We start from the raw sequence: 25,239 nt of genomic DNA, 5'->3' as shown, positions 1-25,239 counted from the left end.
TTTATTTTCCAGTCCTAATATATCAGAAGTCTTGTCCAGGTTACTACTGTGGGCTTACCCATGGCACATCCTACTTCATGTTCTCAGAAACACCTAGTCAGAAGAAAACAGTCAATTGTTCAAGGACTGTGTTAATAGCCATAGAAAAATAAATGAAAGTAAAGTAACTAGGAGAAGCAATCATAGTTAAACTTCTTTACAGAAATCTAGCACTCAGCATATTCAAGCATTACTTTCAAACCATCCTTTAGAATGTGAGCTCTGGAGTATATGGCTGGGTAATTTTTGAAGCCTTCTTAATTATTTCAGAAGTCGCCTCGCATCTCAGGAACCTGGTGAGTTTTTGGCATGGGTGAGTGCCAAGAGTGCACAGTTTCTGAGGTGACCTCTATTCTATCTGCAGAGGTTCTCATGCTTTTTATGCCAGTTACTCCTTAGGGGTTTCAGAAAGATATTTGATTCTCACAAGTTGGGTTGTCTTTATTTGAAGAACCCAGCTGTGTGTAGTAATGGTACTAGCTCCACAGTCAGAGAACTGTCCATAGCACCCTTTTTCTTATTCAAAAAGCCACCAGTAGGGGGCACCTAGGTGACACACTGGATAGAGCACCGGCCCTGGAGTCAGGAGGACCTGAGTTCAAATGTGGCCTCAAACACTTAACAATTACTAGCTGTGTGACCCTAGGCAAGTCACTTAACCCCAATTGCCTCACAAAAAAAAAAATGTCCATTCCCCCAGCCCCCTCCCACAAAAAAAAAAAAGGCTAATATGAATCTCTAACTGCAGAATTTCCATAATGAAAACTTGCAGTTTTATTCCACAGGTGCATCCAGCTCCTTGAGAGTAACATATCATCTTACTTCTTGTTTTTTGTTTGTTTGTTTGTTTGGGGGCTTGGGGGTAAGGCAATTGGGATCAAGTGACTTGCCCAGGGTCACACAGCTAGTAAGTGTCAAGTGTCTGAGGCCGGATTTGAACTCAGATCCTCCTGAATCCAAGGCCAGTGCTTTATCTACTGCGCCACCTAGCTGCCCCTCATCTTACTTCTAAAAGTCAGAAAGTGCTTTCTCAGACTGGATTTGGTCAAACATACCCTGATTTCCAAAGGAAGAATACTAGGATCCTTACAACTGCCTCCCCCTTGGATGTCTGTCATCATAGTTTCTCCTATTTGTCTCTTTATGATTGCCTTAGTACACAAGCGAATAAAAGGAGAGAGATTTTTTCATATGATAGTGATGGGAGAATAGTTATTTATTCATATGAAGCTATGTTTACAGGAGGAGATTTTGTCTAGCATCTGTCCACAAAAGCCATCTTTAAATAATTTATAGAAGGGATAAATGCCTATCTCTTTTACCTACCTGGAAAAAAATCAAGATTTCTGCTTGACTTATAAATTTCACATATGGAGCTCTTTAATCACTTGTAAGCACTTTCTGAAATTTTGAGTCTTTACTTGTTTTCCAAAAGGCCTGAGGAAAACAGAAAGAATTAAAAAGAAAACCTTCCCCCTCCTTGTTTGATTAGTCATTTTCACATTGGAATCATCATGAGCAAAACTGTCACCCCATGTACAGATTATTCATTAAAAATATCTTCTATTGGATAAAGCACTAGCCTTGGATTCAGGAAGACCTGAGTTCAAATCCGGCCTTAGACACTTGACACAACTAACTGTGTGACCCTAGGCAAGTCATTTAACCCTTATTGCCCTTAAAAAAAATTTTTTTTTTTAAATAATCTTCTATGTTCCCCATGGAGTCAAGCCAAGAAACAAGAAGAAAAAAAAGAAGCCTCAATAGATGGGTCCCTGTGTAGACAGACTCACTTTTCTTTCCCCTAGACCACTTATTTACCTCCCCCTGGGAAGCGTCCAAAGTAGTCCCTTGAAGGTTGTAAAGAGAAGGATGAAACAAAGGTTGGCTAGTCCTTGGTATGTTCTGTATTTCTGGGATTGTAATGACAGACACTCACAAGTTAAGTAGGAAATAGGCACATTCTTGTGAAGAAATCTCTTAACTTAAGATCTGATATTTAAATGTGTTTCTATTTAGTGCTCTTTTATCGAATATAAGGATTTTAAGCTCATATATCGGCAGTATGCAGCTCTCTTCATTGTGGTTGGAATCAATGAAACTGAGGTAAGAAAATAGAATGGCCTATGAAAAATGCAAGAGAATTGAGCTTTAAGCCTGTTTTTTTGATAAATTGGCATTTCTTTCCCTAATTGCTGCTGAAGTTTCTCATGATTATTGGAAGACTTGCTTTCTGTTAGAGAACAAAAAGTATGTAGAGGAAGATAATCAAAATATCACCTGCATTAGATGATGGGCAGCTTACAGTGTCCTCTTCAAGCCTAGACATGTGGTGATGCCTTAAGCCACTAAGCATGCTCAAGACAGGAGCACACATTCCTGTCTTGTCCTTATTTTTGTACCCAAATGGCAACAATCCCCCTCCTTGATTTTGGGCTCAAGATAGGGTTGAGAGAGGGAGAGAGCAGACATCCAGGAAAGTCTTATTGTCCATCAGTTTGCTGCAACTGTGAGTATTCGTTTACTGGTATACAGATTATTCTCCAGGTGAGTTATCTGAACCACAAAAAGAGAGTTCAGTGTGAGCTCAGCACTCCTCAATCTCATGTTCTAATCATTAGACTCCAAGTCCTGCCTGTGTTAGGGTACTGGCATACCTATTAGATCCATTATGAACCAGAGAAGAAATGGCTTTGGAATGACAGTTTCCTCTTTTACTGTATTTATAATTTTCTTTAGGGACTTATTCTCTCTTTCTTTCTCTCTGTGTCTGTGTCTGTATCACACACACACACACACACACACACACACACACACACACACACACACACATACAGACCTGGGAGTTGACTCTCTGTTTGATTCTGTATTCAGATTAATAGCACCATCTATCACCTTTCTTTTTCATTTCAGAATGAAATGGCTGTGTATGAATTCATCCATAATTTTGTGGAAGTTTTGGACATGTATTTCAGCCGCGTGGTAAGTCTCATAGCAAAAGAAGTAGTTTCCTTTATCAGCCCAGTTGCCCAGAAAAGACCTTGGTCCTTTTGAACTTTTGAATTAGTTGTAAGTGCAGCAGTTCAGCAGTTTAAGAATGAAAAGATGCCCAATTTCTCCAAGGAAACCTATATTCAGCTGAGATCTTTCTAACAGAATTAGATCTAAGAAACCGATACCTTCTTCTATTTGGAGCACTTTTTTTTTTTGTTAAGTGAGGCAATTGAGGTTAAGTGACTTGCCCAGGGTCACACACCTAGTAAGTGTTAAGTGTCTGAGACTGGATTTGAACTCGGGTACTTCTGACTCCAGGGCCTCTATCCACTGTGCCACCTAGCTGCCCCTATTTGGAGCACTTTAAAAACAGGACCACTCCTCTCAGTGAAGTGCTGGGATCTTCAGAGTTATAGGTAAACATGACAAAGGAGCATTTGGAGATGTGATCAAGGGAGAGCCTTCATTAATTTAATAATGTCCTGGGTAGGGGCAGCTAGATGGCGCACTGGTAAAGCACTGGCCCTGGATTCAGGAGTACCTGAGTTCAAAGCCGGCCTCAGACACTTGATACTTACTAGCTGTGTGACCCTGGGCAAGTCACTTAACCCTCATTGCCCTGCAAAACAAAACAAAACAAAACAAAAAATAATGTCCTGGGTAAAAATAAATTTTGTGTTCTCTCTACAGACTGCCCACCACATTACCCACAGAGCTCATCATAGAATGCTAATGAAAAGGCTTGAAACCTATCACACTTTAATTTAAAATGGCTCTTCTGTATGATAGGAATAATATATCCTTCACCTTTGCTCCATTGCCTTTATGATTTAAAAGCTGCATTACCCTTATGTTCTAAAAACGTTTTTACCTTTAACGACTTTCTCTATCCAAACCCATGGTTTGAGAGCCAAAATAAATTAGCTTTAGGAGACATCTGAGTTCTGAAGAATAAGAGTAAGATGCCTGCTTCTGGAAAGAGATAAATTATTAGAAGTTAAACAAATACGTAAAAGGTAGTGGAGCTAAGCAATACCATAGGAAAATATTTAGGTGAAGAGATTTAGGAAGCAGAGGTGGAAACATGGTTGGAAGCATTTGGGTAAAGACCAACAGAGACAGGAACAGTAGTGACGCTATTCTTGGACTATGCTGCAGAGCGTACAAACCACCTGGATGCAAAGAGGAAGTAGATGAGGAGTTTGGAACACATCACCAGCCCAGGGGACTTCCGTTACCTAGGTTTTTGCTAGAGCCTTTGCCAAAAGCAGAAAAGATAATCATTTCTTGATTTGCCTCAACCATAAATCAATTCCATAAGGGAGTAAAAAATGGGAAATTCTATTCTGGACCTAATTCTCAAGAGAAGAAAACTGATTGCTAGGACAGAAGTGATTGGAACCTTAGAAAGCAAAAACTCCATTGTGAAGAAAAAACTAGGCATAGTTATGAAGTGTATCCTAGATTTTGGAGAGCACATTTCAGAATAGAAATAGAAGAATAGATTGGATCCAAAGGATGAAATTCTAGAGCATCAGTCCTCCTAGGACATTTGGGAAAACTCTCAAGAATAGAATTCTGAAGACACAGAAACAGTGAGGAAATTAGGGTATTGTCTATAGAGATTAGTGGGGATACAATGGAGTGTCATTGACCAACTTCAGTTTTTAACAAGCATCTACAGAAGGAAGAAACAAAGCAGATAACCAAATAAATTATAAAATGTGTTATGGTCCCAATTAGACCAGTTTCAGAAATACTATTGTGCTGTAAGAAATGAAAGGAATGATTTCAGAGAAACCTGAGAAGATTTATATGAACTGATGCAGAGTGAAGTGAATAGAGGCAGGAGAACAATTTATGCAATAATAATGATATTGTCAAGACAGACAATTTTGAAAGACTTAGGAACACAGTCCAACACAGTGACCAACCACAATTCCAGAGGATTCATGATGAAACATGCCACCCATCTCCTGATAGAGAGGTGATGGACTAAAAATGCAGATTGAGACTTTTTTTTTAAATTTTGGACATGGCCAATGAATAAATTTATATTGATTGACTATACGTTTGTAACAGAGGTTATATTTTTATTGCTTCCTCAGAGAGAGCCTGGAGGACAGTGGAGCAGGGAGAGAAAAGACAGATTTTCATTTGAAAAAAAATAAAATTTAATTTAAAAAATAATTTCAGAAATGCTAAACTCAAGAAATGAGCCTAAGGCTGGAAATTAACATTAAAGACAACAAAGTCTTTTTTTTTTCTCTTTTAATCATATTAGAGCAAAGAAGATCAAAGGAGAGATAGGACTACTTCTTGAGGTTGATGGAACAATGAGACAGGAGGCAATGATGTTCAACTCTCATTTTGCTTTTTTTTCTCTGCCACAAAAAAAAAAAAATGCTTTTTGGATAGGAAAGGACAGAACAGAACTGACCCTAGGAAGTTAGAAACCAAGACAGAATCTGCAAGCTATAGGCCAAGGAGCTTGACTCTAAATCCTGACAAAATTCTAGAATATGTTGTTAAAGGCAGAGTTAATGAACATGTAGAAAAGGAAGTAGTGAACAGGGTTACTAGACTGGGAGTTCAGGGGAATAATGTAGATATCTTTTACCTAGATTTTAGCAATGCATTTCACTATGTCTCTCATGCTATTTTTGCACAATACAAAGATATGTGGGTCTAAATAATTAGGTAGATTCAGGACTGGTTGAATGATTGGATGCCAAAAGTAAATCGTTAATCATTTCATATTAACTTGGAAAGGAGTTTTTTAGTAGAGTTTGTTAGTGATCTGTGCTTCACCCTTTGCTGTTTAACTTTTTAAATCAATTGCATGACATTCTTATGAAAACTGAAGATAACAAAGCTTTGAAGAATAGCTAACCCACTAGATACCTGTATCAGAATTCAACAATATTTCAATAGGCTAAAATGCTGGGCCAATTCTGATAGAATGGAATCTAAGAGATAAATGTGAAGACTTACATACAACTTCAAAAAAATCAGCATCATTAAATACAAAATGCAGGGAAGGGTAGAGAATGGCTAAGCAACTGTTCTCTTAAAAAAACTGGGTATTTTGGTGGACTGAAAGCTCAATGTAATTTAAAATACTGATGTATTGGCAGCATAGTAATGGATTTGGAGTCAGAGGGCTTGAGTTCAAATCTTGACTCTACCCCTTGACTTCCCGTTTATCCTCCTGGAAGACCATCTAGTGATGGATCCAAGGTGTGGAAAGAGACACACATAGCCAGTGTGAAGAATTGTTGTGCTTTTCCCCAATGGAGGGGTTGGGGGTAGGAGTAGGAGAGAAAATGTTGTGGGTTTCTTTAAATTAAAATGTTTAAAACACCCTGTGGGACTTTGAGCAAGTCACTGAATTCTGGGGTCAGCCAACCTCTGAGGCTCTTTCTAGCTTTGTGTGTCTATGATCCTGTCATCCCATGGACAGTGGGAAAGAGCAACCAAAAACACCAAGGCAAACTTAGAATGATTACACATAACTCCCAGGACAACATGTGGAGACTGTTCAGCCTTGAGGACCACATTTTATGGAGGACATTGATATGTTGGAAAGAATCCAGAGAGGTAAAAGACCTCAAGCTCATGCCATATGAGAATGAGTTGAAGGAAGTGGGGATATTTTTAGAGAAGAGAAGATTTAGGAGGGACATGATAGTGTCTTCAAGTATGTAAAGTACTGTCTCTCATGAAAGGACTTAAACATGTTAACGCTTGGCTTCGGTGGATAGAACTACAAACCCCACATGGGTAGACATTCCAAGGAGGCAAATAAAGAAAAAATGCCTAATGATTAGAGCTAACCTAAGGTAGAATGGGCTACTTCAGGAAACAGAAGAAAAGGAAATATTTGGGAAGAGCTTTATAGCTATCTTCAGATATTTGAAGGGTTATTATGAGGAAAAGTGATTAGCCTTGTTCTTCCTGATTGCAAAGGGCAGACCCAAGACTGCTCATTGGAAATGACAGGAAGCAAATTTGGGCTCAGTATATGAAAATATTTCTTAATAACTTACAGAGGCCTGAAAATTGGATGACTTTCCATAAAGGGTTATGAGTTTTTATCACTGGGAATCTTCAAGTGGATGCTGGATATGCAGTTGTAGGTGGCATTAATGATTTGTGTTAAAACTGGGTATCCTGGGGCAGCTAGGTGGCGCAGTGGATAGAGCACCGGCCCTGGAGCCAGAACCTGAGTTCAAATCTGGCCTCAGACACTTAACACTTAATAGCTGTGTGACCTTAGGCAAGTCATTTAACCCCAATTGCCTCACCCCCCCCAAAAAAAAAAAAAGACTGGGCATCCTGAGATCCCTTCCAATTCTAACTCAATTATTTTATTAGCCAGACTTAGGAAAGAATGTTAACAGTTCTCTCAAAAGGCAGAAGTAAATCAGGCACATACACATGTAACCCCTTCTTCTGGGGAAGCTGAGGCTGACAGATCACTTAAGCTTGGAATTTCTGAGTTGTCCTGTGTTATGCAAATCAAATGTCTGAACCAAGTCTGGCACAAATATGATCAGCCCCCAAGAGCAGGGCCTCTGGGGAACAGTAAATACACCTAAGAGATCCTAAAGACTAGATCAAAAATCCATCTTGTATTGCTTACCAGAACACCCAGAGCTCTCACATTTGACCAAATTTGTTTAGATGTGATTCCAAATGAAAATTAAGCTTGTGAGCTCAGAACTGATTTTTTTTTGTAACAGCACAAAAGTTTTGTTTCACAAAGAAGTAGTCTTACCTAAAATGGCAGAGGCATAGATTTGGAAGAATCAAAAGGAAAAACAAGCAATACCCTACCTTCAGTCTATTTATTTGTTTCCTTGTTTATTTTTTATTATTCTGTGACAGTAAAATAACAGGTTGTTGAATTAGGGCTATAATTACATGGAGAAATACAATGACCACATAAACCACAAAAGTAGAGAATAGAGATTTAGTTCAAAAGAAGTGACTGGACAATACTTGTATAATCCCAATATATACCCCACTTAGGATGACAATAACAGAAAGAGGAGAAGAGCAAAAAAAAAAATACTGTGGGAAAGAAAATAACATCTGTCCTGCTCAAACAGGATGTCTTGTCATAAGAGATTTATTTTTAGTTTTAGGAATTTTGAACATTCTTGCTAAGTCTATTTTTGATCTCACTGAATTTCCAACTCTTTAACCCAGCGATCAGTTTCATGCTGAGGGAAACTTCTCAGAATCAAGATTTCAGGAAAATAAGATAAGCCTCAACTAGCTTTCAGCAGGCAAAACACTCTTCATGGACACTGTTGAGGAAACATCATCTCCATGGGGTATGTCAGGACTCAACCAGCGATTTTTATAGCTTAAAATCTTCTTGAATATAATTTTCAGTCCATAACAATGAATTTTTCTGTTTTAGAATTCCTCAGGACAACCTACTCTCAGAAAACCTCCAAGTCAGGACTCCCTGGCTTTCTGTTTTCTAAATTAGACTAGCATTCTATGCTTAGAAACCCTTCACAGTCAGTATCCATATGTAGCAAAACTTCTCTTTCCCATCTTCTCCCTTATTTTTTTTTCAATCTTTTTCAGAGTGAATTAGATGTATCCTTTTTAATACTATGTGCCCATTTGCACTCTACCATGCAAAAGCGATGTCCTACGACTACCTGGGCAGGTAAGTGTTACTTGTCATATGCAGATTCTCAGAGATGGACAGACAGACTGCCCCTTTCTCTCACAGAGAAAAAAATGTATTACTGTCTTGATTTTTGGACAGAGTGGTAATTTGCATATCACTATTTATTGATTTAACATCTAGTAAGCATATAATAGGGGCTTTGAACCTGGTATCTATGCACTTTTAAAATATCAATAATTTTATTCCAGTATAATTTTTTCCTTGAGACATTCCTTTTTCCTTTATAAGCCTATGTATTTTATTTTATGCACTTAAAGATCTTATTCTGAAAAGGGGTCTACATGCTTCACCAGATTGCCGAAGGGATCCAAGGTGCAAAAAAGGACAAGAATCCCTGATCTAGAATGGGCTCTGTTCAAAATTTCAAGGACATATCCAGAGAGTGTTTCTTGGAGCAACTGTATTGACAGGGACTCCCCAAAATAATAGTAGTCCACATTTACCTGATACTTTAGGGTTTGCAAAACAATTTACATTGAGTATTTCATTTGATCCCTAAGACAGTGTTTAGTAAGATCAAGCTAATCAGTAATGATATGGTCCAGACAAGATAACATCCTCTTCCTCATCATTCCCTTCCTATATCAAAGGAGTAGAGACTTCTAAAAAGAAGCATCATTTGCACAGAATCTTCCAGGCCCATTGCTTTTTGGCAGGAGCCTAGAAAGAGACTTTGTTTGGATGTCATGGAGGCAAGTTGACTTTCAAGTTAATTTTTTCCTTTAAAAAATTCTGTTTATCAATTGGAGGTCAAATAAGGGGCCCCTTTGAAAACCAATCTAACCCTTATTTATACATGACTTATATTTGGATAGTAACTGTAATGTGATAGCAATTTGGGGTGTGCTTTCAAATATCCAGAAGGCTGTGATATTTGGCTGATTCTGGCTGATAGGGTAGAACTAGTATCTAGTCATGAATGTTACAAGGAGACTGACTTCAGCTCCATCCAGGGAAGTTCTACTTAACAGTTTGAATTATTACAAAATGAAATGGGCTTCTTCTGGAAGTAATGAGTTTCTTGTCACAGAGAACGTTTGAACAGAGGCTGGATAACCAGTGATCTGGGATACTATAAAGGATATTCTTGTTCAGGGAGGAGTCCATTTTCACCCTAAGAGTCCATGACTGAGATAAACTCATTAAGATGTCTGTAAATATAGGGGCAGCTAGGTGGCACAGTGGATAGAGCACTGGCCCTGGAATCAGGAGTACCCGAGTTCAAAGCCGGCCTCAGACACTTAACACTTACTAGCTGTGTGACCGTGGGCAAGTCACTTAACCCCAATTGCCTCACTAAAAAAAAAGAAAAAAAAGAAAAAAAAAAAGGTGTCTGTAAATACTTCATCTTCTCAGGATCTTTTCATATGCTTTTTACAAAATATTTCCGCTTCTTTAATAACACTTAAGCAGTTTTTATCATGCCCAAGTGATGTTCCTAAAGCATAGGTCTAACTATGTCACTCTGCTACTCACCAGAATTTAATGACTCCCTATTACCTTAGGATCAAATACAAACTCTTCTGCTTAAGTATCTGAAACTCTTCACGGCCTGGCTCCTGCCTGCCTTCCAAGTATTTCATGTACTTTTTGTCAACCAAACTGGGCTTTCTTGCCATTTCTTACACATGGCATCCCATCTCCAGTCTAGTCTCAGTCTTTACACAGACTCACATCCAGAATGCACTCCCTTCTCACTACTGCCTCTTAGAATTCCTAGTTTCTTTTTTTTCTTTTCTTGCGGGGCAATGAAGGTTAAGTGACTTGCCCAGGGTCACACAGCTAGTAAGTGTCAAATGTCTGAGGCCGGATTTGAACTCAGGTACTCCTGACTCCAGGGCCATTGCTCTATCCACTGCACCACCCAGCTGCCCTCCTTGTTTCTTTTAAAGCTAAATACCATTACTTCCTTCATGAGATCTTTCTTATTTCCCTGAGTACCTTTATACCAAACTTATCTTGTTTTTATTTTATATGGACTTACATTTATATTGCATATGAGTGTGTACAGTAGACAGACAGACAGACAGATAGATAGATAGATAGATAGATAGATAGATAGATAGATAGATCGACTGATCACTCCTTTAGGACTTCATTTTTGTCTTGGTATCACCACGGCCCAGCATAGTGCCTGACATGTAGTTGGTACTTAATAAATGTTTGTGGATTAACTGATTGATGCCTCCTCTACTAAAGTTCTACTGCAGTGCTCCATGATGGTATGGAAATGATTTGGGGTTTTCAGAGGTTATACTAGTGGACCACTGATTCTGCAAGGCTTTAACTGTTGCCCAGTGATATATTTATATCTGTTGTCCAAGGAACAGCCCAGCTAATTGAAGAGATATTCATCACCAGATGATTAGTTACCAGATAATTTTTGGCCATAAGAGCTCATAAACTATGGAGGGATTATTATCTATGTTGGTGTAAGGAGTCGTGAATATTTGCCCATCAAAATATCATCAATCCTCAGTCCTCTGCACACAGAAAAGAAACTTTTCCTTTGAGGAAACAAAATATATCAGGTGTTACTATCAGATTATTAACTTCTCACTCAAATGTGGAGCAAGACAGTTTTCTCTTTTCCAGTGTTGGTTGATATTGGGCCCATGGGATACCCATTTAGCCCTTAATCACCTAGCATATAGACTCCGTACCAGAACTGTGGGCAATGCCATTATTGGTAGTACCTTAGAAATAGGACCAATTGAAAGCCCCAAAAGTTTTTAAATAAATGAATACCCACTGCCTGTTTTTCAGAAAGCTATGTGCATCTAGATTCTAGAAAAACTATTAGCCTTTAGACCTTTGCCTTGATCACAGACATCTGGATCTTCAGAATAGAAAGCAAAAGATTTGATCAACCCTTCTTTAGAGCTTGAGTCTGGCTGCCAGGGATCTGAAAGGCTGGGGTTTTGAGCCAAAGCCAACACAGGCTGCCATTCCTGTGCCTACAGTCCTCATGTCAAAATTGCCTCATTCCTATGTGCCACTTGAATCTTGAATTTCCAGGATGTTGGGAAATGACAATTGCTTAAGGACTGTGGCCCCTCCCCCCAGTGGGGTGATGCCAGTGTCTAGCATAACAACAAATCTCATGTATTAAAAACAGTTGGCTGAGGGGCGGCTAGGTGGCGCAGTGGATAAAGCACTGGCCTTGGATTCAGGAGTACCTGAGTTCAAATCCGGCCCCAGACACTTGACTTACTAGCTGTGTGACCCTGGGCAAGTCACTTAACCCCCATTGCCCAGCAAAAAAAAAACCCAAAAAAACAGTTGACTGAGGCAGCTAGGTGGTGCAGTGGATAAAACGCCAGTCCTGGATTCAGGAGTATCTGAGTTCAAATCCGGCCTCAGATACTTGACACTTACTAGCTGTGTGACCTTGGGCAAGTCACTTAACCCTCATTGCCCTGCACAAAAGAGAGAGGAGAGAGAGGAAAAAAAAAAAACAGGTGGCCAGTAGGTATATCTGAATTACAGATCAACTGTTTAGGATAGATAGAACAATCCCCAGATTAGTTTGGTCCTTGAACTAGCCCTAAGGTATTCTTTTCTTCTCCCTGAAAACCACTGGAGAGGAGCAGAGCCTTATAATGGTGCTGACTGAAGCAGCTGGTTGACATTCCAAAGTTGTTTCCTGAATGTAGCACGATCATTCTCCAGAGGTCTGTTTTCACCTAACTTCTTATGCTGACCATTTCTGCCTCTTTTTCAAAACCTTTTCAGGCTTCTGTGTCCTGCCAAAAGTAGCCTGGTGGGCAAGGCTGAGTCAGGGGACTAGGATTCTAGTCCAGTTCCAGTTTGACAATTACCTGGTTGTAGAACACAGTGATGATCTATATAAATGGAAAGCATTATTAATATGCCATCTTAGAGCAATGCTTCTTTTCTGGGTCACATAAGGACGTTTCCCATGGGTCCCCAAAGAATAGTTTATTCTAATAGAAGATTATTTGAATGAAGCTTAATAACTTATTAAAACACATCCTGCTCTAACCTGCTGGATTCTAAAGTCTCATTTGGCGAGGAGCTTTCTTATAGGGAGACGACTAGGGTAAATACTGAAGGAGATAGAAATCGTGAAATCAGAGTTTTGAGGAAAAGGTAACAAAGCTTGGCTTTAGGCATGTTGGCACATACTGGTCAAATGTCATGTGGGCCACTGGAGAGAAGAATTCTGGTCTAGAGACATGGACAGCTCTCCTTGAAGAGGAAGGCAGTATGGTAGATTGGAAAAGCATCTGGAGTGCTTTGGAGACAGATGGTCTGGATTCAAATTCCACACTGGAAGCTTATGACCTATGTGACCTTGAACAAGTCACAACCTCTCTTGGCCTCAGGTTTCTCTATGCTAGAGTGAGGGGAGTGAATTAGATGGCCTCCTAAACCCGATCTAGCTCTAGCACTATGAACACTGTAGTAAAAGGAGTTAATGAGATTTCCAAGGCAAGGAGTATAGTAGGGGACCAAGGACAGAACTGTGAAATTAAGAGGAGAGTCATGAGCTAGCAGAGGCAGAAAAAGAATAGTTGGAGAAATGAGACCCTTTAGAGTGTGGTATCTCTTACACTCAGGGAGTGGAATGGTATCCCTAGACCAGGGCTTCTTAAACTTTTTCCACTCAACAACTCCTATTTGCCTGAGAAATGTTTATGCAGTCCCAAGTATATAGGCATATAAAATAGATATACATAACCTTTTATTGTTGGCCATATTTTTCACAACCCCCACATTCAGTTAGACAACCCCACATGAAGTCACGACCCACATTTTAAGAAGCTAGGCTCTAGAACAAAGGAGTGGCAAACAGTGTCAAGACTTACAGAGAGATCAAGAGGGATAAGACTACTGGGAAAAAAAAGACTGTTGAAGTTAGAGGATATTGATTAGTTAGCCTTTAAAGAGACATTTCTGTTGAAGAGCTGTTAGATAATAGACAACTTTCTATGAGACCTTGGCTGTGAAGGGGAGAAGTTAAATGATCTCTTCAAATCCCCTCCCTCAAAATAAACTTCCTTGTAGTAATTTCTATTCTTCCCCCCCCCCCCGAAATAGTGCTATTTGTATAAAGGAACATATGTGTACCAATATTCTTGAAAGATTTTTGAGAGAAGCAGTGGTGTAGTAAAAGGGCATTGGTCTTGGAGAAGAACTCTAGTTTTAGCTCAGAGACTCACTTCTACTACTGACTGGCTGTGTGGCCCTAGACAAGTTGTTTAACCTTTCAATCTTAACTTTTCCTCACTGGTAAAATGGAGAAATGGCAAAATGGTGCATTACCTAGCACACAGGGTTAGTGTGAAGCCCGATTTACTCCTAGATCACAAACTCCAAGTGACCTTGTCTTAGCTAAATCTTATATATATTCCCCTTCATTGAGTGCTGTGCTTTGTAGACTGTACATTAAAGTTTGTTGTTGAATTTGTTTCAGATATTCTCATGCAAAACCAGGCTCAGTATTCAACTCAAAAGCTGGCAGGGGTGTTTTAAGTATTAAAAATGGGCTAAGGGGCAGCTAGGTGGCGCAGTGGATAAAGCACCTGCCCTGGATTCAGGAGGACCTGATTTCAAATCCGGCCTCAAGACATGTGACAACTTACTAGCTGTTTGACCCTAGGCAAGTCACTTAACACTCATTGCCCCAAAAAGAAAAGGGAAAAAAATGAATGGTAAAAATGGGCTAATTTTCCCTTTTCATATCTCACAAACCTTTCTTAAAAGTACTCTCTGGGTACTTTTTGCTGTCACCTGAGGAACAGATAGAGTATTCTGTTATATTTCTGGTTAGGCTGTTTTCTGACATCTTTATCATCTTCCTTCATTCTGTGTATATAATTTATATTCCACTAGGAATTCTAAAGCAGCTTTTTTTAAGAGGGAAAAAAAGTGTTAAAATGAAATCGTACCACACTTCAAGTCCAGTGTCAATAAAATGGAGATCCTTGAACTCTTCAGTTTCTTTCTTAACCTTTTAACTTGAAGTTCTATTTATGCTACATCCTTTTCAATTCAGGGTCTTGGCTTCTCTGCGGATACATTAAGCATGCCCCCACCCACCATACTCATTCTCTTTTCCTTAAAGGCCTCTCTTCTTTCCCAAGAGGGCTCTTTCCCTTTTACTCATTGATTAAAGAAAGGAAATGAAAATGTAAACCAGAAGAGGACACCAAGGATGCCTTGCCAGTTGTTTCTGCAAATAAGTAGAGGCGACATTGGAATCAAAAGAGGAAGAAAAAAATATCTAAAGAGTTCAGTCTGGAAAACAACCTAAAATTTGGGAACCACAGATTAAAACCAATCCAGATGCACAACTATTGGGTGGGGGTGGAGGGCAGTTTTAGCCTCGCTGTTTGCTCAAGTGTACCAACATGTTTACTGAAGAGCTAGAGGAGGAACAGGGTTCTTTCCTGGTAGGTTTTTGAGGCTAAAGTAGTGATAGTGTAGGTTTCATGATGTTTTTTTATGTGCAACACAGTAGTCTGAGGTAAAGGAATGAATGCACTTAACTGTCCTCTTAAGGAAAAATCACCATTTCACTTGCTCTGCAAGATAGACTAGACACCTTTTTATGATAAACTCAGTTTTAGTAAAAGCAGATTTTATATATTTGTTTTGCTACCTCTTCTCATCAAAATAATTCAGATCCTCTAAAAAAAGTACTATCGCTTATTTTATAAAGAAACAAAGATTATTAAACCAAGAAAAATGCATCACATTTATGTAGAAAATGAGAAATAGAAAATGTTCACTATTATTTTTTTTCTTCAGTGAGGCAATTGGGGTTAAGTGACTTGCCCAGGGTCACACAGCTAGTTAAGTGTTAAGTGTCTGAGGTCGGATTTGAACTCAGGTATTCCTAACTCCAGGGCTGGTGTTCTATCCACTGCGCCACCTAGCCGCCCCAAATGTTCACTATTATTAGAAATGTCTAGTCTAATTTTAAGGTTGTGTTTGAGGCCATGTTAAAATAATGGTTATAATAGTTTGGACAAGGAAAATATTTTCTCCCTAAGCCCAGAACTTAATTGTTCCTCAAGTGAAGCTCTCTAAAGCAAAAAAAGATCCTTAACTTGACTGTCTCCCAGATAATGTTTAACTTGGATAAAGTGCACATAATTTTGGATGAGATGGTGCTGAATGGCTGCATTGTGGAAACTAACAAGGCTAGAATCCTCGCTCCTCTCCTGATTCTTGACAAAATGGCAGAGAGCTGAATAAAGAAGCCATGTCCTGACAGCACCGATTCACAGGAAATGCCAGAGGCACAGAACACCCCCTGCAGCTGTACCTCCAGAAAATCCACAAGGCCACACATTACAGCAAATTGGGGTCTAGTGCCAAAAGCATGGTTTGGGGATTTGGGGATTTCCATAGTTTCCTAAATGGAAAACAGAAGTAGTCTCTTCAAAATGTGATGTGCAATGGGAATTATTAATTAGACGATGAGGTAAGGATCTTACCAATTGTAATTCTAAGCATATTTCTTTACACTTCTTAAATTTGATTAAATAAAATATCTGGGCAATCAGTTGAATTTCATAAATCAAATCAAGGAAGGGAAGGAAAAGGTGGGAGGGAAGCGTGATATTTGCCAGCCAATGAAGTTTGAAAATTGGCTTGAAAAACTACATAAATAATTCGAGATTATGTTGTTTTCCTATTTAAGACTTTTCCTGTCTTTTTTTGATACATTTTGATAATTTTTTTTTTAAACTGAGTGTATCTTCTAAATAAACTTTTCACAATTTATTCTGGCCCCATTTGCCATTCTACAAAAGCTTTTGTAATTAAAAAAAAACAATTTTCAGAGCTATATATATAGCAATTAAAATATTAAATTTGTACATTTATCAGTTAATAGGTAATTAGAATAAAAATAGTTTTCAATTACCGATTAGACCACTTTTTTTTTTTAAGTGAGGCAACTGAGGTTAAGTGACTTGCCCAGGGTCACACAGCTAGTAAATGTTAAGTGTCTGAAGCCGCATTTGAACTCAGGTACTCCTGACCCCAGGGCCGGTGCTCTATCCACTGTGCCACCTAGCTGCCCAGATTAGACCACATTTAAAAAAATTTCAGCTAACTTTTTGGCACCTCAGTATTTTCACTGTCGTTTAGTTTGCTTATACAGAAAAAAATATATAGAATGTCTCATGTTTATATGAAAGATGTAGAGACTTTCTCCCATCCTACTCCTGTCTGACCTAGTCCATATCTCCAAAGGAAGCACTATTAGTAGAATTGGTCTATGTACCTGTGTGCAGGGGAAACAGTGGAAAACCTATGTAAAGGATAGGTAAAGATAGTCTGCCACCTTGTGGAATGCAGGTCACATTCCACCATTTTTCTAACAGTCCCACTGCCCCTAGTCAAATGACCAAGTTTACCAAGTATTTAACAACACACTGAATACTACCATTATTATATATACCAATTATTAATTACTTCCTAGTTCAGTTCTTCCAAACTTATTTATTTCCTAGAACACTTTCACTCATTTAATAGTCTGCATATGTAAAGCTAGGATCTAAATGTAAAAGATATGGGACAGAAGCAGCTACTGGTCAGCCCTCTAAGGCAAATCCTGGAAAAACTAGAAGATTCCTCGAATGGAGGAATAGAGGATACCTGAGTAAAAGTGACCATTGGCAGCAGTATTATAAAGAGACCTAGGGCAATGGGGAAGCCCAGGTTGGAATGAAGCCTTTGATGAGACACACAAGCTAGAAAACACTGTCCTACTTGGTAGGCACTTCATTAGTAGCCTATGTCAGGGAATTACTGGAACTAGTACACCAAGACTTTGCACCAAGGGAATGCACAAAATTAATTTCTGGGTCATACCAAAATAGTAGCTGTCTTACATCTTAGCACAGATTTTTAGAACCTTGTGAGCTTAATGACTTTTTAAAAAATGCTAGGCAGGTATCACTGAAGAAATCCTACTTAGGGAGCCTCACATCTACTAGTTATCTTTATGGTATTTTGAAATGAAAAATAAATATGCCCACAGTGTGGCTCATAAACTTTTTGCACTGACCTAAACCAATCAGTAATGGGTAAGTCTAGGAAACAAAATGTTGCATGGAGAGTAAAAAGTAGGGTCAAATACCCCAGTCTTGCAGTTTACTACCTGTGTGACTTTAGGAGCATTATGTTTGTTTTGCTTAAATATGATACTTTATTTCAAGGGAGGCTTCTATGGAGGAAGGGAGACATTGGAAGTGTGTAATATTTGTTCTTTTAAGTATCAATAAAACATTTGTTTTTTGGGTGGTGGTTGTTGTTTTTGCAGGGCAATGAGGGTTAAGTGACTTGCCCAGGGTCACACAGCTAGTAAGTGTCAAATGTCTGAGGCTGAATTTGAACCCAGGTCCTCCTGAATCCAGGGCTGGTGCTTTATCCACTGTGCCACCTAGCTGCCCCCAAAACATTTGTTTTTTTAAAGAAATGGATAGTACTGTCCTCACTTAGTCTCAAACTCAAGTCAAGCACAAAGCATCAGGAATTGCCATTCCTGCCACTCTTCATACTTGTTTCACACGTGGACTTTGTCCACTCTATTCTCTGGTGGCAACAAATCTACTTTCATTGTAAAACAGCATAGGAATAGAAGACCTTGAAATAAATCAGAATCTACAATTTACTACTTATGTGCCCATGGACAAATCATGACATTTCTGGGTATTAATGTTCCTATCTTTAAAATTAGGGGTTTCAGTGCAATCTAAGTTTCCTTCCAGCAATTAAATCTTATTAAATTCAGGCAGAGCAACTTAACTCCACACATACCCACACCCCACCCATACACATGCTCACGTAAAACCTGATCACAAAGTATGAACTACCCACCAAAGCAACAAGATACATACAAAATCAAACATTTTTGGAAGTCTCCAGGTTATTTCTGACTATCCTGTCCAATACTGTAACATCCAGGCAGATTTTTATAAAATTAATCACTATACCAGATATAGCTCTCTGAAAAGATTCAGTAAAAGTTATCTCTGCACAATTATTCAGATTTAAATAATGGCAATACTCCAACATATAAAATGTATTTTAATCCAAATACTAGTACAAAGTTTTAGTCATGCACTCATGACCTTATCCAGACAGTTACCACCACCAGTATTTTTTGGATTAAAGCAAAGATCTCACATTTCAATATTGCTATTATGTTTTCATTTAGACCTTAATTCTCACAGCAAACTATGAGATTGACAATGAGGTGAAATGCATTTTTAAATGCTGCCTTCAATAGCACAGTCAAAACATTCTCATGCAGCAAGTGAAAATGGTAGTTCCCAAATCTTTTACCTGTGATAGGAAGACCACTAAGATACTACAGAAAGGAAATGCACCTGCTACATAGGTAAATGTGCAATTTCATAACGTGCTTTTGGCTCTGAAAATAATATTTGGCTAAGTCAAGGCTAGTAATAATATTGACTTCACCTATAAGCAGATGCTATATAGTCAAGAGTTTAGAAATTGGAAACTGAAGATATTCAGTCCTGTCTTCAAAATCAGGAAATTGCACTGGAAGAGGTCTCTTCACACAGCTTTCTCAAGATCATCTAAATAAGGACTTAAGACTTACATGTTTCTGTAGATACAAGGATAATAGGTTTGGTTTTTTAAAAGTTAATACAAGTAACATGGTTGTTTCTTGCTAATGTAACACTAAGACTGAATACATTATTTGAAATGAACAGAATCTAGTGAACATGAATTTTACATTTCAACTTCAATAAGTGAATTTTCTCTAGAAAAATACATTTTTTTCATGTAATTTCAAAAAATGAAATCTAACAGGAAAAATAAAAGAATCTGGTCAAGCTCAAAGTTTGATGAGTGGCAGTGAATTAGTCACATGACACAAATTTGTACGCTGCAAACATTTTAATGATTATTGTTGAGCATACACATTGGAATTTTTTTTTACTTCAAACTGCAACAAGTTAAATAAATGTTTATAATATACAAAGAAAATACAACCAAAAAGCAAAACTTGCTTTAAGTGTGCCTTGCACCTAGAACCAGTGTTTTTTTATTTTTATTTTTTAATATAGCTTTATTGTTGAGCTGCACAAACACACTTAAGAATTTGATCTTTATAGCAGGGCATTAGGAAATAAAAATATACTCCCACTTCAAAGAAATAAAAAGGTTGTGCATGATTATATGCCAAACAAAAGAGAGAACACTAGAATACTCTGATAGTGCAGGCATCATTAAAAAGGGAAAGAAAAAGCTTGAGATGCCCATTAACTCTCTAAGTTTTAAGGAAGCAGGTGTTTTGACCAAATAGCTTAAAAGCCAGCAAAACAGGGATCGTGATAGCAACTGTAGTGTATGGGGCATGAAATGACAAATTTTACACAAATACACTGTTAGAAATCTTTCAGTGAATACTGAAAATTTGAGGAGCTGCTCTTTGGAACAATCAAACAGGCGCCCACCTTATTCCAGTCTTATAAGCCCTTGAAGCATCACACAGTGTTCTGTGCTATTTACCTGCTGGCCGAGTATTTTAAAAGGGATTCATTTTGTCTTTAGCAGCTAACAAACTTATTCCATAAGTTTCTAAGCCTCAAAGGTGGAAAAAAAGGCAAGTGTCATCAGAGCATGGCGTGAAGGTCATACACTTTTCTGCACACAAACACAAGAGGCTTGCTTCACTATTATCAAAAAAAGTCTTAGATGTCTTTCATTGCACTCCATAGTTCAATTGAGATGAAAGCCTTTCTCCATAGTAGCAGCTAGTAGGCGTTCTCTCATAATCTCCTCAGAGGAATACTCAGGCAACTTAAGGTAATGTACACATGTATTCACTGATGGGTAACTTGCATCTGTAGCATCAACCTACAAAAATAAAAAGGAAACCACGGATCATAACTGCTAAATTGCTAGTAGTTTTTCTAAGTCACTCAATGATAAAATTTCACTTGGAGCCCACCCAAGCCCCTTCCCCAAAAGAGTCTGTACCTTGCGTACAACAGTAAGACGAGGATGAAGGTTAGCCAGCCCACCTGGGGGCAGGGTTGAGCAGCCAGTGGTGAACTGCAGGAATGCTTTCCTTTCATCTGATGACATGCCACACAAAACCCTCACAAACCGCAGGAAACCAGGGCTAAACAAAAAAGGAAAAAATGTAAAGCCACAGAAACTAAGTAGATGCACTACATCTAGTGCATTTAGCAAGTATCATATTCTAACAAACTGACTTTGGTCAAGTACCATCATATATTAACATTATTTTCAAAAGGACTACAAAAGTCAATATAATCATTCTAATGACTTTTGTAAAAAGTAGATTTAAGTAGTCACAAATAGAAAAGTCAAGAAAATAAGTGATCACTCCAACATTCAGGAGATTTTCCTAGAAAGCCTTCCAAAATCCTCTGATGCAAAGCTTCTTAAGTTGTTGGTAAATGTTTGATTTTGTACTTATTTTATATACATATATACCTGGGGTTGCATAACAATTTCTCGGGCAAAAAAGGTGTCACAAGTGGAAAAAGTTTAAGAAGCTTTGCTCTAGCACAAAATTCTATATTTCCTTCCACACTACACTACAAACAACACTACAAGCTGATTGGGGGGGGTCGGGGGGGGGGGAGAATGGTAAAACTTAAAATAAATTCTAAGGAGCAACTAATGATTTGAGATGTTCTACATTCTAATCCATTTTTGCCACTGAGATTTTTCATGATTCTGTGCTATATACTTTGTCTACCCATTTCCTCAGGTTTTCAGCTTTAAAACAGAATGACGACATTACCCAATCACTTTCCCATCAGCCAAAAGACAGGTGTGATAAACAGCTAGTACTATTAAGCAATGCAGGAAACAGTGCTAATGATCATTATTAGTCATATAATTTGGACATTTAATAGACTCCAAAAAAAATAGTGTCCAACTAGGTACATTATAAATTCATGTTGCCAAACTCAACTGGGTCCTCTTTGTATCAAAAAAAGTCCTTTTATTCTTTGCTAATTGATTCCCTATCTTGGTCCTAAGATACTCCAAACTTCTATTCACACCTGAAGGCCCCTACACCTCCTCTTCTGCCTTCTGAGGACCTTGCTTCTTACTTTACTGACATGAGATGTTAGTGCCTCTTCTTCCATGTTCATCATCTCAAAACCCCTTCACATTATCTTCCACTCTCTCTTCCTTTCCCTCAGTCTGACAAAAGAGGTGGCCCTTCCTCTTGCCCAGGACAAACCCCTTGACAAATGTCCTTGAGCCCATATCTCTGCTATCTTCTCCAGGGTACTGCATCCTAGCTCATGCCCTCAAACAATTCTCCCTGCCATTCCTTCCCTGTTTTAAAATATTCCCAAGTTTCCCATATCCTCAAGAAACCTTCAGGAGATCCTACCATTTCCTCTATTCTATATCTTTTTTTCCCTTCCTCATCCAGACTACTAGAAAAATCTATTTGCAATCGCTGCTTTCCATGTATGCTCCTGTGAATGATGCTTCAGCTTTTTGCATTGTGGCTTCCCACCTCATCTCTCAACTAAAACTGTTCTCTCCAGACTTAGCAATGGTCTCTTAATTGCCAAATCTAGTAGGTTTTTTCTCAGTACTGATGCTTAACTTATCTATTACATTCAACATTGTCTTGACCAGCCTCACCTCTTCCTCAATACTCTCTTTTCTCTAGGTTTTTATGACACTGTCTCTCCTGATTTGTCTCTGTGTGTTCATGGAAGGTTTCATCCCCAGACCATCTTCTCTTCTACTCTCCCTTTGGTAATTTCATTACTCACCTGGCTTTAACAATAATCTTTATGCAGATGACTCCCAGATTTGTGTGTGTGTGTGTGTGTGTGTGTGTGTGTCCCTAATTTCTCCCATGAGCTTCAGTCCCATGTCACCAATTGCCTATTGGACATTTCAAACTAGATGTCCCAGAGACATCTTAAACTCACTATGTCCAAAACTGAATTATCTTTCCCAGCAAATCCTATTCTCTTCCAGACTTCCCTATTTTTCTGTCAAAAGTACCACTATCCTTCCTGTCTACCAAGCCTACAATCTCAGCATTATCCTAGGACTTCTCACTCTTCCTCAGCCCAAATATCCAATTGATTGCCAAATGCTGCCATTTCTACCTTCATAAATCTCTAGCATTCAATCCCTTCTCTCCACTAAGAGCTAACAAATCAGGGCAAGTTCTTGATGGCTTCCTTGCCTCAAGTCTTCTCCTCCAATCCATCTTATACAAACGCTTGCCAAAATAATGTTTCTGAAACACAGATCTGACCATATGACTTCCTTACTTAACCAATTTCAGTTGCTTCCTATTGTCTCTAGGATAACATAGAAACAAATTCCTTTGTTTAGCTTTTAAAGCCCCAAATGACCCAGCCACAACCTATCTATCTTTTCCAGCCTCACTAGACATTACTTCCCCTTCCACATTCTGTAATTCAGCCAAACTTGCCTTCTCTCTGTTCCTCACACAAGACTCTCTTTTTTCCATGTCTTTGCACAATAGCTGTCCCCCCATGCCTGGAATGCACTGCCTTCTATGTTAGTGCCCTCCTTCCTAAACTATCTTGTATCTAACTACTTTGTAAATATTTATGACCTTTATATTTATGCTGTATATATTTTTATACGGACTTGTCTTCCCCATTAGAATATGATAAGCTTAAGACTTAACAAATAAGAACTGTTTCATTATTTGTACTTGTGTCCCCTCAAGACTAGCAAAATACCTGGCACACAATATTCAGTAAATATCCTTCTTTGATCACTACCTTGAAGGCAAAAGAAAAAGAGAATGGTAGAGGATGAGACAGATAAACAGTGTTATGGAAGCAACAGACATAAGGTTGGACAGACTTCAGGTGATGGTGGAGAATGAAAGGGCCTGGCATGCCATGGTCCATGGGGATCAAGAAAAGTCGAACACAACTGAATGAATGAACAGCAAATGCATGTAGTAAGTAGCTGGTGACTGAAATGATTTTACAGGTGAGGAAATTAAAATTTCAAAGATTAAGTGACTTCCACAAAGTCACAAAGTTGTTTATGAGCACAGCTTGGACCAGAATTCAGGGCTTTAGTAACTAATAAAGAGCTATGACTGAAAACCAAACCAAAAAAGGAATAATCCAAAGATTATTCCCACACAATATTAAACCCCACAATATTCCCTTAAATATCACTCCTGAAAGCAATAAACAGTTGCCTGACATATTCCCAACATATAGTGTAAAAAACATGTACAATGACCAGTAGGCTCACAATATGGTATTGGCTTGAATTATTTTGAAAGCAGAATCTTGGCTTATTCTTTTTCTTTCCCACCCCATCATTGTATATAAAAAGGTAAACCATTTCCATGAGATCAGTAAGCTAATTGTTTTAGAAGTAATAACCTCTATTTGCCTTATTATCTGCTAAACTGAGATTATTAAAAGTAAAAGTTTACGGTAATTTTTTAAAATTCCTTAGTATCTAGATCCCATGTAATTTGCTAAATAAAGGGGAAGGGTCGTGGAATGACAATGCTAGGAGGCTGAGATGGGGATGGTTTACATTAACAGAATTTTTGTATAAACAATTTTAACATCTCAAAGGACAATAATTCATACCACAGAAATCTCAATGGAAAGGGAAGCTCCATAATAAAATATACCTTTCTCCCTTTCTCTCAATAAATACTGCAATCTTTTTTCTACACCACTGATGAAAATTGAATTTGTAATAAAACCTGTTTTTACAGTTTGAAGAGGAATGGTAACCAGATGTCATTTAAGAAATACACTTTTACTACATTTGCATTATAGAAGTCCTAATTCTTTTGTACATACCTATCACGTGTATAGCCTAGCTTAGGCTCCGTATAATTGATGATATCTTCAGCAGCCCAGGATGGTGACTGATTTCCACAAAGAATCATCTGGACTTCTTCATGGCTGAAGGAACTCAGCTTCTCCATTGGGAAGACTTTATTAAATCCATCTTCATTATATAAACAAATTTTTTAAAAAAACAATCACAATGGATTAATTCCATTTCTAAATTCTGATTTCAAAACAAAGTTTTAAATTATACCTAATGCTAACCAAATGAAGAATACTATTAGAGCATTAAATGTACCAGTGGAAATTGCTATGAATAAAAAATTTATTTCAGTTATGTAAAATTTATCTGCAAAATTACTGCCACAAGCTTAAACTAAGAACAGGTAACCAAATACAAAATACGTATCAGTGTAGATAACGCTCCTCAGCCAAACTAGGCTAGAACTGGCAATTATCAGTTCATAACCAGTATAAATCCAGTCACACATTTCTAAGCATATGTAGTTGATAAATATCACTTTCTCTAGCACCTTTTTCCAGAAGAAATAAAATATATTAGCCCCACTTTTCAGCTCCTTTTTATGTGTTCTCTTCCCCCATTACACCATTAGGGCAGGACTGTCTTAATAACTTTCTTTGTATTCCCAA

The 25,239-nt window shown here is 38.2% G+C and overlaps 2 protein-coding genes across 4 annotated transcripts in view; one reads left to right on the top strand and one right to left on the bottom strand.

The window, feature by feature from the left end:
• Positions 1-18,028, top strand: part of AP4S1 (adaptor related protein complex 4 subunit sigma 1) — a 53,463-nt gene extending 35,435 nt beyond the window's left edge. Inside the window, exons 3-6 of one of the 3 annotated variants that reach the window (XM_043988408.1) lie at positions 2,059-2,145; positions 2,953-3,021; positions 8,638-8,649; positions 15,841-18,028. In XM_043988408.1, coding sequence (XP_043844343.1) covers positions 2,059-2,145; positions 2,953-3,021; positions 8,638-8,649; positions 15,841-15,969 — 297 coding nt within the window. In that variant the 3' untranslated portion in view covers positions 15,970-18,028. Of the gene's footprint in view, positions 1-2,058; positions 2,146-2,952; positions 3,022-8,637; positions 8,723-9,246; positions 9,695-14,186; positions 15,162-15,840 lie in introns of those variants that run through there. The other 2 variants (XM_043988407.1, XM_043988409.1) reach the window with 2 other exon arrangements.
• A 769-nt stretch (positions 18,029-18,797) lies between these two features.
• Positions 18,798-25,239, bottom strand: part of HECTD1 (HECT domain E3 ubiquitin protein ligase 1) — a 107,124-nt gene continuing 100,682 nt past the window's right edge. Inside the window, exons 41-43 of the mRNA XM_043988410.1 lie at positions 24,598-24,748; positions 20,747-20,891; positions 18,798-20,623 (exon numbers count right to left, since the gene is read on the bottom strand). Coding sequence (XP_043844345.1) covers positions 20,486-20,623; positions 20,747-20,891; positions 24,598-24,748 — 434 coding nt within the window. The 3' untranslated portion in view covers positions 18,798-20,485. The remainder of the gene's footprint in view (positions 20,624-20,746; positions 20,892-24,597; positions 24,749-25,239) is intronic.

This window comes from Dromiciops gliroides, chromosome 2, assembly GCF_019393635.1.
Source record: "Dromiciops gliroides isolate mDroGli1 chromosome 2, mDroGli1.pri, whole genome shotgun sequence".
In the NCBI taxonomy this organism is placed as follows: Eukaryota; Metazoa; Chordata; class Mammalia; order Microbiotheria; family Microbiotheriidae; genus Dromiciops; species Dromiciops gliroides.
The sequence above is the reverse complement of the archived record's forward strand: the minus strand, read 5'-3'. Positions and strand labels throughout refer to the sequence as shown.